The 14,531-nt window shown below is 31.1% G+C and overlaps 1 protein-coding gene across 1 annotated transcript; it reads left to right on the top strand.

The window, feature by feature from the left end:
* The first annotated feature begins 1,559 nt into the window (after positions 1–1,559).
* LOC145639142 (uncharacterized) lies at positions 1,560–3,700 on the top strand. The gene has a single exon (XM_081690306.1). The coding sequence runs from the start codon at positions 2,115–2,117 to the stop codon at positions 3,426–3,428; it is 1,314 nt and encodes a 437-aa protein (XP_081546432.1). The 5' UTR covers positions 1,560–2,114; the 3' UTR covers positions 3,429–3,700.
* Positions 3,701–14,531: the final 10,831 nt, after the last annotated feature.

The following is a 14,531-nucleotide window of genomic DNA, read 5'->3' as shown; positions in this document are numbered from 1 at the left end:
TTTGATCTCAATTAATATATTTGCATGTGGTTTTAAAAAAAAAAAAATAGATAATGAAATTAGCTCTTAGCAACCAACAATCCACTAACTACTAAACAAGGCCTAAAGCAAAGAAATTCTGGTCTTCTATAAGGTACTAAGCCTTGACAATAATATTATTGTTACCCTATACGTGTGCAAATAACGTTGTATTGAACATAATGCACCTAATTTTAATATAATGACCTTCATTTAAACCCATGTGACCTTTAATATTATTTTGAACTGAAGTATATATATGTCAATCAATGCTATGTTAAATATAGCGACCTTAATTATTCATATTGAGTCTATAAAACACATTAAAAAAAATAAAAATAAAAATTCTTTATACTAACACAATGACTTTACTTCAACATAACACCTTTTTTGAAAAATTAATATAAGGACCATAGTGTTACTAGTAATAGTGATTTACACTAAATTAATGTGAATTAAGTCTTTTTAACAATTTGGGTCAAGGCTAAACTAATTTAGAGGAATATCAGTCGTTGGTTATGTATTAATTACAAGATAACCGTGTAATATCACATTTTCACTCTTCCACATTATTCATCTCTTTGTACCTGATTTTACGCCTTTTAATTTGCTACAAAAATGGAAAAGTATAAGTTAAATAGAGAATCGGTTATGATTTATTATGATAATCCGTTGAAAATTATTTAATTTCAAATTAAATTCATTTGATACATTCGAGGTCATTAAGCAAACACCCTTACTTTTTTATGTACTTTTGAAAAATAGTTTTGTACTTTTTAAATTTTGAAATACACATTGCAAGCATTTAAATCAAACTAATGGAGTGTTCTATTCATCTAACTTGTGTAAACTTATATGATTCTCTCTAAATTTATCTGACTATCTAAAATTTATTTTAAATGTGATTTAAGCTTGAAAACCCCTTATCAAAACTTTTTTTTTCCTCAATATGAACTTAATCGAACTTATTATAACTGAAAATAAGGTGAACAAACAAACCTTAAATAAAACTAAAACTTAAAAAATACTTACTCCGTCCCTAAATTACATTCTAATTCTAACATTTATTCCTCACATAATAGAGAGAAATGGGAATGTAATTTAGATCTCGAGGGAGTAAGTCCCAAAGAATAATTAGGTTGGGTTATCTCATAAATGGTTTAACAATGTAGTTAAAGTTAACTACTTATATTAGCATTATGAAATTAAAAATTCCACAAAAAGTAGAATACAAAGAACCTAGTAAAAAATGCAACCATCTCCATGATTCGTGGGTTAAATTGATTCTCATTGTCACATCACATTATATTATACAAATAACCATAATCAATTAGCAAAAATTAGACGTCAAATTTGTCTAGACATGATCATATTCTCTATTTTATACAATACCACAACCAATGAACCGAAGTATTAAGCATAAATTTAGTCTTAAATATGCAATAAAACCATAAAGTAATCAAAATTATTTAGTCAAATCTTTATTATTAAACCTTTTTATGACATTTGAAAATGACCAAATTGCCTCTTAGCGGCTTTCCCCACACACACTCCCATACCTTGTAACTGCATATTCTGCCATTGGCTCTCTCAAATATATTCCCCATTTCTCAAAAATTATTTTTACTCAAATTCATAAATTTATTTTCTTCCCTTTTTTTTTTGGTCCCATATAATTGCAACATTTAGATCTCCGCCTTTCTACCAAATTCTTATTGCTTATTCTACAAGAGGGTACTGACAGAAACAAGGAGGAGCACAAATAAGTTTCTCTAATCTTAATTAATTTATTTAATTTTATTAAATTTATGCCCTTTATTTTGCTTTTTCTTTAAATTTATTTGGTGGGTGTTTGAGATTCTGTCTTGCTTTGTTGTGATTATTAGTGATTTGGGTTTCTTATATATGGAATTTCTGTGAATTTTATGATTATCTATTTGGGTTTTTAGCTAGAATAAGGGTTTTAGGGGTTAAAGTTAGGATCTTGAAATTTTGGGTGTGTTTTATGTTTGCAACATTGGTTTTGATAAATGGGTTTTAGCCTTTGAAAAGATAGGTTGAAAGTGTTGAACAAAGGTTAATGTTTGGTGAAATTGATGGATAATAATTTGTCATTAGCAAATATGATGCCTGGTGGTGGTGGTTCTGTTTATGGGGGTTCTGAATTGCAAGGATCAATGAGGGTTAACCACCATCAGAACCCTAGAACCCTGCAGCCTGGTCAAGGCTTGATGAACCACCCGTCGTCGTTGCACGAAATTTTGCCTTTGAAAATGGGACAAGGTCATAGTTGTGATCAACCAAATTCTATGGCTGATTATAATAAAGGGGAAAGGGTGAAAAATTCACAAACGGACGAAGAGGATCATAGTTCTAATGGAGAGGGAATGGATGGACAAAGTGATCTTAGTAAGGGAAAGAATGTGCCTCAATGGCATCGCGTAAAATGGAACAATTCGATGGTTAAGCTTTTGATTACTGCTATTTCTTACCTAAGTGAAGATGCATTCTTTGAGGGTTCTCAAGGAAGAAGGAAATATTTGACTTTGCATAAGAAGGGTAAGTGGAAATCGATTTCAAAAGTAATGGCTGAGAGGGGTTTTTTTGTATCACCCCAGCAGTGTGAGGATAAATTCAATGACCTGAATAAGAGATATAAAAAACTCAATGAAATTCTTGGTAAGGGCACTTCTTGTCAGGTTGTTGAGAAACCAGCTATTTTAGACATGATGGATCACATTTCTGAGAAATCAAAAGAGGAGGTTAGGAAAATTCTGAGCTCGAAGCACTTGTTTTATGAAGAGTTGTGTTCATATCATAACAATAATCGACTGCATCTACCCCCTGATCCAGCACTTCAGCAGTCTTTGCAGTTGGCATTGAGAAGTAGAGATGATAATGACATTGATTTTAAAAGGCATCCACATGATGATGCTGTCGAGGATGATGATGGTGCACATAGTGATGATCATGAAGATTATGGAGAAAATTATAACAAGGCGGCATATGCTCTCTCTGGAGACCCTTCAAAACGAATGAAACAAGGCCTAAGTCTGGAGAATTTCAATTTTAGGCCTCAATCTACTCAGGACTTCAGCAAGGGTTTCCAATTGCAACCACAAAATCCGTGTGCTGATATGCATGCACCTTTACCTGAAAGTCAGAAAGCAGCTTTATTGCAGAATCAATGGTTGAAATCACAAGCACTTCAATTGGAAGAGCAGAAGATACATATTGAGTCAGAAGCACTGCAGTTGGAGAAACAGCGGCTCAAGTGGCAGCGGTTCTGTAAGAGAAAAGATCGAGAGCTGGAAAAACTCAAGATGGAGAATGATAGGATGAAGCTTGAAAATGATCGTATAGCATTAGAATTGAAGCGCATGGAAATGAGCACCAGTTCTAAGAACTAATTTTTTTGTTGAGAAATTTTCTATTGACTAGAAATATGGTGTAGCACATCTCTTTTGGTCAGGCATCTTGGACTGCAGACATTCTGTTATTGCTAAGAGCTTCACCTGACTAGAGGATAATTGCAGTGCCTTTATCAAGTATCTGAGTACTTAATGGTACTAGCTTGCTACATAATGTTTTCCATTTGCCATTGCATCTTTCTTTTAATTTTTGGGTGAGAGGTGTTCTAACATGTGTATATTGTGCTAACATGAATATATCCTTTCTCTCACACTGATGTCTTGGTTTATCATACCTATCTCTTCATGATGATGACTTTGAAGATATACATCCCCCGTGCAATTTTGGGGATGGTAACATGTGTTCTTTGTCATCAGCAAGTGGCCTATATCATTTACCATCGGTGAATTGATATTTACTCAGATTAATGCATGCATGTTGTTGATTTTGAGCAGTAACTTAGTTCAGAAGAACACCCCACCCCCACCCCTCTCTTTCCAAGGGGGGATGTAGGGGGAGCTGAGCATCCTGGGAAACCATTTGAGTTAGTATACTGTCTTGTTATTCCCCTTTCACTTTTTGTCTATTCTGCATTTGCTTAATGGTTGTTTTTACAACTCCTGTTTCTATTCTTGCCCAATGGCAACAGATTGTGACCTTTTCCTTATTTAGGGGGTGTTTGGTATAAACATTGTAAATGAAACGGAAGGATTCAAATAACTAAGGAAAAGAGTAATAATAAACGTTACCTTTACTATATGTTTGGTATCCTAGTGGAATGGAAACAATTTGAGGAGATTGTGATTAAGTAAGGAAACGTATTTTGTTTCCACTAGTTTGTCAAGGGTAACAAATTGGGGAATTTTGTTATCTTTCGTAAATGGTATTTGTTACTTTTAACTCATACCAAACAACTAGAAATGGAAACACTTAATTGAATCCGTTTCCTACATCTAAAACTACTATACCAAATGCCCCCTTAGTAGTATTTGAGTTTCCTCGGTATGTTTTGACCAAACAATTCTTGCAATTTGCTTGTTGAGTTTCATTTATAAACACACGAGTGTGTAAATGTCATGTTTTCTTTGTACAATTTCCTTGCCATTTCTGCTTTTTGGACAGATGCTGTAGAAGTGTGAGCTAAAAGGTACCACATCAATGTGGCTATCTAATATCTATCTATGACAAGGTATGCCCAATTTAACTGCTGTTTCATCTTTTTTTTGTTTTTTTTTTTTTTTTGTTTGCTTCATATTCCTGCTTCTTAGGGTCCTGTAACTCCTGTTACTTTCACTAGTCATGTCTGAAAGGTTAATTAGGACATATGTCTGGTATAATGTAGTTGACTGGTTTTTGTACAAGTTTGATGCATCATAGTACTTAACAGTAGTTGCATTGATGGCAATGGTCATTTTTACAATGTTCAAATTTACTGACAGGGTAATATGTTATACTGGGGAATCATTTTTGGTCATTTTGGCTTGTGATAGGATGCTTAAACATCCTGTGTTACAGTTAAATACTTATTGATGTTTTAAGTAAAAAGATTTTAAAGTTGTAGGCAATAGATTGGCTTCATATAGTTCATGCGTTTGTATGTCCATCTAGAAGGCATGATTCAGTGTTTCTCTTTATCATTGGACTGTGTTCATCATCTAATAATTGAAGTGATGTGATTTTTTATTCAGAGTTGATTTACTTGTTCTGGTTCTGTCCTTACCACTTTGATGTGATTGAATGAAGTTTGTATCTGGTCACCAAGCTGGATCATTTACGAGTAGTCATCTGAGCTTGAGTCTTTTTGCTAGGTTTAACTTGTGCTATATTTTAATGAACTGCTGATGGGCATCAACTAGGTATGTGAAAAGTACATGGTCATGATACCATTTAATTTTGTAGGATTTAGTCAGGAATTGTTATGAAGAATTACAAAACATAACTAATAAGCAGCAAAAATTAGTGAATCTGGAAAATGGAAATAGGGCAGATGTTACTGATTTTCTCAGAAGTTGTATTCAGTTCCACACCAAAACATGATCTGGACTCCAATCATTTGACAGATTCAGAGGTATTGAGCTAGTTTCGGGATTTTGAAAGACATTCATTGGATTATGAGTGGAGCGACAAAATAGGATGAAAAGGAGAAGTCGAGAACAATGATTGGTTAGTTTTATGTTAGTTTTTGTGATCATGTTCATTACTTTGTTGTCTCTTGAAGACTTGAAGGAATCCTTGGGTTGGCAGTAAAGAGAAAATAACGAGAAAGAAGATGGATAGAAGTGGTAGTTGTTGAATGAATTTGGATGTAGAAATTCCTAGCAATTTACCATCGATTTGGGGATAGTAATTTACACTAGGTGGGTGGTGCTGAACTAACATCCGTTCAAAGGGTAGTGATATCTCCATATATCCCTCCTCAATCACCACCACCTTACCACTTTTTATATTCGTCTCTTATTATCACCTCTTTGCTTCACCCTTGATCCAAGTATGCCCTTAGTAAGAGAATATTACTGCCTGCTAAGTTATTGTTCCGGCCTAGCGGTCTAGTGCAATGTTAGCTAGAAAGAAATAAGCTAAGGGAGGAGGAGAGGGGTATAAACAAATGTATCCAATCCTTCTCCTGTCTTATTCTCCATCAGAGGGACAGTATGCATTAGGCCACATTCAGTATGTGCTTCATGTGTTCAATTTTTAAATAATCGTCCTCGATGAACAATATGCAATGTTTCATTTCAGTATGCCTACATGATTTCAACTTTTTTATCTGCTCTTTTCTTGAACTTGAAACTCGTTCGTATCTAATGTAGGATCTTTGTAAACCCTCTCCTACCGACCAAATTTGGTAAGTCTGCAGCTTGCTGATGCTTAGTACTTGTGTGGTGTGTATCAGTACGGTATTAATTTGCTTTGATGCGATACGAGCAAGTAAGTTTCAACGTCCTAGCCTAATGATATCTTAGACTAGATCTTTGCTTTACATATGTTGTTTTCAAGCTAGCCTTTAAAGTTAGCCTAGCTTCTAAAAATGAAATTCTAGCTTTCACTTTTGTTTTTTTTTACATAAGAGCAACTGTCATTTTAATTTGTTCACTTTCGTTCTGCTGCTTTTTACTTAATTTTTTAATAGCTGCTAAAGATTTTACTCAGAATGTAACTTAAATAGGCACTGAGTTCTGCTAGCTTAGGATCTGTTTTATGAACTCAAACAAAGTTGTGGGAAGCATAAGTTCTGTCGTGGTGAAAATAAGCTCAATTTAATATAAATTCACGCTAAATAAGTTGAACCTAACATAACCTTAGGCTTAGACAGAATATGATGCTTGTTCCTTGCTTTTATTTGTATTCAAACGATAACAATATGAACCTCACGAAAATGGAGAATCGGAATCAACGAGATGTTGTGACAGGCAATGATTGTATTGGCCCCCTTGATCAGTTTATATGTAATATCAAACAAGAGAAGAATTCAAAGTAGATAAGCCTCTTATTACTAGCAGAATTCCAAAAGTTCCTTACTTATTCCATTTCTATTACACTGTGTTTCTGTAGAGAAAATTCCTCAGATTCACAAATTTTGTTCTTAAGAAACATTGTTTCGGAAAATTCATTTTATTTGGGCAAGTCTAATTTGTGTTGTACTGTTGTAATAAGTAGAGTTGCGAGAATGGATGCAACTTGGAAGGTGGAGTTTTAGGCCAAGCCTGCACGGTTTTGTTTTTGGGCTCCTTTCCAAATAGCCTTGTACTAGTGTATAAATAGCTCCTTACCTTGCTATTTCTTCTATGTGGTATTTGGATGAAATTCCCAACATGCAAAACAAAGAAAGAGCGAGTATATGTGACCTGAAGTCTCTAGGCATGCCCTTCCTGAATGCTTTGTTGCATACTCGTGGACGAAGATCCCTTGAGCTTGTAGCGCTTGTGGGCAATCCTGCAAGCTGATACCCTCATGTCAATGATGGGTTGTTCTTATGGCTTATGTTACCTAAAACATGGAAGTGAAACATTTTGCCTCCACAAAATTGGTTGAAGTTGGATAAAGTAGCTAGTGATTTGAGCCACTCTATAGTTGTGCATCCTTATGGCTTATGTTGCCACTGAATTTTATTTTATTTTTTATTCGTATGTTAAAGATTATATTTTAATAAAATATATAATGATTATATATTACTAAAAAGGTATGTTTAAAGTGATAGTTTAAAAATAGACCGTAAAAAAGTCAAATTGTGTCAATTATTCAGAAATGAATAGAGTATAAAATGAGTGACATATTTGACTCTTGGGACTTTGTTATGGTTGCTATTCTCATCTCGTAATGTTAAATAGAAAAAGTTAAAAACAAAAAAGGTCGGGGGAGAAAGAAAAAAAAGTGAACACAAGAGGGTCAAATTGATTTGAAAAACGACTAAAAAGGCTTATCCAGTAATGTTGTTATGTACCTCACATCAAAGTGGACATTTCATTCATTCACAATTCACAAAGAAAATTAATTGAGTGAGAAGGTTAAATATTAACGAAAAAGATACCTAAAGTGGGCATCACCATTCAGTAGTCAATCACTTTCGCTATTTTCTCTTATGAATACTGTTAAAGGGTCATTTACCTTGAGCAAAAAGGGACCCCTCCATTTTAAAGTCATGTCCAACTACTAGGGCAACTCAATTCATTCCAATTACTGCTCTCAACTTGGGTTTTTGGGTTTACATTTACATTCTTTGGTCCACAACGTGACCCCGTTGGCTTTTCGGGCCCTCCGTTTTTTAATTTTCACACCCTCCAAATAAACTCGCATTATCTCCGTTCTTTTATACGAGTGATTTTTCTGTCTTTTACAGAATACTTCATACTCCAGTTTATTTGTTGCATTTAATTTTGACATTATTATTTATAGAGAATGAAAACTATATATTTATAGTTTTTTTTTTTTTTTTTTGTAAAATTTAAAGAAAAAAAATGTTAGTTTTTTTTTTATTTTTTTTATGTTAGTTTTAATTAGATTCCTTTGATTTGATATTCAAATCCTTATTTAGTTTTACCCTTTTTGGTCCAACTTTGAGAGAAATTTCCTTTATCATTCACCCATGCTTCAAGATTATTTAACCCGCTAACATGGGTTGAGTTTGAGTCCTGAAAAAGCTCTTCATCTTACCTATCAAAAAAAGTAGAATAATACGTCTAGAAAATGAAATACATTGTAAATAAAAATGATTGTACTCCATATTATATCACATTCTACCTTATCAGTAAAAACTACAACTTTGATGGGAAAATTTGAATCATCGAAAATGAAAATTATTAATTATTTGGAGATCGAAAAAGTTGAGACATGCTTTTGTAACATTATCAATACGTACAGTAGTATACAATTTCTCCAATGGTTTATTGATAAAATTAAATGGGTATATACTATAAAGTGGGTGAAATTAAAGCATCAAACTTAAATGGGACCAAGGGATGGAGGGAATTTGTTTTTGTAAGCTATTGATTTATTATTCTTCATTTCACAAAAAATAAAAATAATAAAAAAAATGTAAAATAAATAAATAATACGGAGTAAGAATAATAATTGGACAAACAAATTAAATGGATTTATTTTATGTCCAATAATTTTTGTTTTTGTTTCTTTTTTTTTTTTTTTTTATTTTAATAAAGCATCAATTTAGACAAACATTTACGAGTACAATAGAAGAGGATATATTCAATCAACTCACCTCCCTTGTCATATACTTCCTCCGTTTCTTTTTACTTGCAACACAGCCTTGTGGCACGTGTTTTGAGGTCGGGTTTATGTAATGTAAACGGATAAATTATTCATTATAATTTTTACAAATGATACTTAACCCTATTCTAATCTTCGTGTAAAAATTATATTGATAAAATAGCTCGTTTACCCTCACTAATCATCTCCTAAAATTGCGTGCCTAAAAGGTGTGTTGCAAGTAAAAGAAAACGGAGGAAGTATACAAATATACAATGCCTCTTATATTTAAACAAAACAACTCTTAATATTTAATTTTTCAGCAAAACTATTTTAATATTTAATTTTTGTTACAATACTTTATACTTATAAGCATACTTATAAGTATACAAGGAAAGTTCTTCAGCCATTATTTTCTCCAAAACTATCTTAATATTTAATTTTTGTTACAATACTTTATACTTATAAGCATACTGTTGGGAGGGGACTGGAACCTAACCACCCAGAACTGATCCCCGAATCTGGATTAGCCCAAAGGGTGAACCGGGTAAAACATAAAATAAAATAAAAAAATAAAAAAATAAGCATACTGTTTCATAAGATATAATTTCATAATTTTTTTTACTGTATATAAATCCTACCAAGTACATAAATTTAATAGAGGATACCTAAGCTAGCTAGGTGCCGGGCTGGGTATTTATGTGATATGTAAATATTATTAATATATTTCCCCATATATTTTGCTGAACTGGAATTATTTTTACTAAATTGAAATTAATTTTATTGAACTGAAATTATTTTTTTGCTGAACTTAAATTATTTTTACTGATTATTTTTATTATATTTCTTCAATAAGTTTACTATTTTTTAGTGAATTGAAGTTATTTTTTATTGAATTAAAATTATTTTTGATGAAATGAATTTTTTTTTTTTTACTAAATATTATTTATTCAAGGGGAAGTGAACATGACCTTAATATATAGTATACATACATGACGCTAGGGCACCCAGAGAGTGAGCTGTATTATTATTTCACAAAATTTAATGGGTAAAAATATAAAAAATTGCGGTCCAAAAAAGTCAAAATTTTAGCTTTTGTATTATAATCAATTAATCATACTTTATCCATATTATAGCAATAACTCACATTATTTGAATACACACTACACTTCTTTCCAAAAAAAAAATAAAAATAAACGTACAGTACTAAACTCAGCTCTATACAATTTTTTGATGCAAAACTCAGCTCTATATATATACTCGTATATGATTATTAATAATCCACACTCTTCGTTCCATTTTATTTGTAAGAAAGTCTTTTACACATGTTAATTACAGCGAAAAGTAGTAAGGTCGTAAGGAAAAATAAATAGGGAGTATTAATCTATTACTTGTATTATTTATGATTATAAAAACAGTAGGAGTATAAACTTGAGTGTTGTGTTTAGTATCCCTATTATCGTCCTCAATCCCATCGGTAACAAGGAGAGGCAATATATAATTAAAAATAGAATTAAATAATTTATATATCTTGACTTATTTTGTTTTATAAGATTAGGATTGATATTTATATATATTATAAGCATGTAGCATGCATATGACGGTTATATTGAACACATATAATAATATAATATCACCTCATTTCTCATTATAGGTCACTCGCAATCACATAAAAGTCACCGTACCATTTATTCTAATGTATAAGTACTTCAATTCAATTCCATCTATCTTACTAAACAATTGTCTCATATAAAGTAACAAATATTTTTTTTACTTGTATTACGTCAATTTAATCATGAAATAGTAATATGACGTCTACATAAAAATTAAACAAACACAGATCAATATTGTCAAACCGTAACTTAAACTAATAATAAAACTACTATTATACGACGGACGACAGAGTTAATGGCACACAACGTTATGTTGTCTAGGAAATGAATAATAAGATGAGACAATAATATTAACCCAAAGTTGATAAAATGATTGTAAATAATAAAAGAGGGAATAACAGAAACGAACATACAGCTGGTGAAGAAAGCAACAGTTAAGAAATAAATGGGTAACTAGAAAAGTAATAGTAGTAGTAGTATGAATAATGATATATTTCAAAAGAGTATGAAATTAATTGTAATTAGTTGGTCTTATCTGGCTAACGCCGTAGCATTGCATGTGAACGTGCTTTCATGTAGGGAACGTAACATGTACCCATCTCTATGAAATTATAGACTATACTATATGCAATATGCTAGATTAATTATTTGAGAAGGTGATAGAATGAGAGTATGTACTTCTATTTTTAGCACCACTTAATTGTTCAAGATTTTTCTTTTCTACTTTTAGGAGGGGGTTGGTAAATCGATTGAAAAAGTTAGATTGAGATCTATCATACCATTTTAATGGCAAATACAAGTTTATCTACTAGATAAATAAATTTTTATTAATCTGGTGGTATTTTATTGAATCTCAATATTGTGCGTGATCATGTATTCAGTACTTTTAGTGACCTGTCCAATTACTGTTTACAACTTGCATTTAAGAAATTACACATGAATTCCTCAACTAGTACATGAAAAGATCGACGCATGTACCCCTCCAATGGTACTTGAAAAGATGATTATACCCTAATTTTGTGATCAAAGTCACAAAGGGGCGGCGAGTTTCATCTGAAACCGTATGACACTTTGAGAATTTCTTTTAAACTATATCAATGTCTGACACTTACATGTAACTTTTTATGATGTTACACGCGTGACTTTCTACACAATGCTCTTAAATAAATTTACATTACATTTATTAAAAAAATAAAATAAAATTATGTCGAGTCTATGTTTTGTGAATTAACTATTAATTAAGTTAAATAATTATAAGTGATGATTGAGTACACACAACACAATAGCAAATGATAGAACCACCAAGTGGTTGCCTTTGTAACTTGTAAGGATTCTTTTATCTCTTCACAGAGTACTCAGTCAATTCCTTCCCCATGCCAACACCTACTGAAGAAAATAAAAATAAAAATAAAAAAACCTTTTATATTGACCTTTTACACAAAAACTAATTTATCCGCAAAATAAAACTCATCTCTCCTCCTTCCTCGATCTCGGAAAATAAAACTCATCTCTCCTCCTTCCTCGATCTCTCCAAAACCCTAGCCTCCATTGTTGAATTTTAAAGGGAATTCTATCGGTATTAACTGGTAGAAAGCCCTAATCCTAGTTTCCTTTAAGTTTTTTTAGGTTTTATAATAATGCTTCCTCCATTTGGGAGGAACTTTTCTCCCTCGAAAGAAATAGTTTTCGACCTCCTTCCAAAGACAATGGTTTTTTGACCTCCTTCGAAAGACAAGATTTATCTCCTCTTTTCGGGGGAGAAATTTCTTAGTTTTGAATCCATGATATTAGATCTAATGGATTGTTATGAAATTATTTCGTTGGTGAAAAAGTTATCAAGTTTTCGAATGCAAACAGATGAATTAGAAAAAAAAAACATCCTCACGGCTACAAAGGATCGTTAGATTGTCTCTTCAACAAGGCTGTATTTTCCAGCGATATAAGCTGGAGATGTTCTACATTGCAAGATCTACTCGACGATCGTAGTTTTTATGAAGGAAAATTATATTTGATTCAATATCTTATGTATTTGTTAACGTCGAATCTATATTGTAGATGTCGTATAACTTTTAATTAATGAAATATTTTTGCTATTAAAAAAAAATATTGACCTTTTACACTATTTATATAAATAAATTTATTTAATAATAATTTTAATTATGTATAAACCAAAAAACTTATTGCATTATTTATTTATATATAACCAAAGAATATTACGGAGTATTACAAAAAAGTTGTTGCATTTATGTCAATGTAGAGTAATATATAATACGTCTATGTATTTTGCCAATGAATAACAAAATAAATTTATGATGATGGTCCAATTTGTGTGACAAATAATGTGCCCAAAGGTAATGAAAATTATATTGTTGGGCGAATGGAGTATGATATCGATAGTAAACTTTGTAAATATGTAATTACTATATAAGCTCAAGTTTTTCAGTCATATCACAAGATAACACACAAGTTTAAATATAACTCAATATAATAATGTACCACTAATTAGAGAATTTATAAAATATGTCAAATGAACATATCCACAATTCATTTGCAACTAACAAATTAATATTTTAAATCCTTTTTTTTTTTATCTATAAATAATACTCTATATATTTGGATTTAATTGAATTGCGCAGCTATTGTAATTTATAATAATGAAACTTTTATGCTATTTCCTGATATAACATCAATTCATCCCAAAATATTCTTTTTTTAATACGAAGTATATATATTTTTATTAATATTCATGATTATCAATATATAAGGGTGATACCTAATAAAAAAAATTATGGATAAAATCCAGGTTTGGAGATAGGGTTGCATAACCATTGATATTTTTCAAATGATACTTTCCTTGCACTACTACATATGGGTTTATTCTGTTTACCTTATTTTCACTTATTTTAGATGTAATAAGTTCAATTAAGTTTTAATAAGTTTTGATAGGGGTTACTTAAGTATAAATTATAACTAAAATAAGTTTTAATAAGGTCTAATAAGTTCAGATAATTTATGTAACTTCAGATAAGTTCAAATCAGTGAAAATCAGGTGAATAGAACACACCCTAATCCCCCCTCCCAAAAAAATAAATAAAATATTTACCACCTCATGTATGTGATATACTTCATCTATGTGAAGCATAACAAAACACTATTCTTAAATAAGATATGCTATGTCATTAACTAATGGTGTGATTCAAATTAGGTTTTGATAACAAATATAATAAGCTAAGGTTAATTACTGATTTTCGGTAAATTACAAAGAAATGAAGTTACCAATAATTCAAACACGGAATTACTGATAGGATAATGACCTTACATAAATGAAATTACTATAAATTGACCGCTCAATTTTTAAAAATTTATACATTGTTGTTAATTATTGATGTCAATTTATACTCCCTCCGTCTCTAAATTACATTCTCCATTTCTATTTTTGGTAAGTTTTTTTTAGTAAATCAACTCTCTTTTTATGTTTTATATTTAATGATTTCTCACTCATCGTTATCTAATCTCACTCATAATTCTTGTGCCAAATTACAATGAATATGATTGGTTAAAAAAATTTCAATTAGGAACATGTGATTGGTCTTTTTTTTTTTTTTTTTGCAAAGGATTGATGACATGTCATGAGTAATAACTAATCTATCTTTGTACTTCCCATTGCATTATCTAATTATAATTATTTGTCTTATTCTTTCCTCCTTAATTCCCGTGTAAATTTTCAAAGAGGATTGTAATTTAGGAACGGAGGGAGTACTGTATAAGTACTATTTAGCATGTAAATTA

Source organism: Chenopodium album, chromosome 7 (assembly GCF_948465745.1).
Source record: "Chenopodium album chromosome 7, dcCheAlbu1.1, whole genome shotgun sequence".
NCBI classification, from domain to species: domain Eukaryota; kingdom Viridiplantae; phylum Streptophyta; class Magnoliopsida; order Caryophyllales; family Amaranthaceae; genus Chenopodium; species Chenopodium album.
Note: the sequence above shows the minus strand (reverse complement) of the source record. Positions and strands in the feature narration are given on the sequence as shown.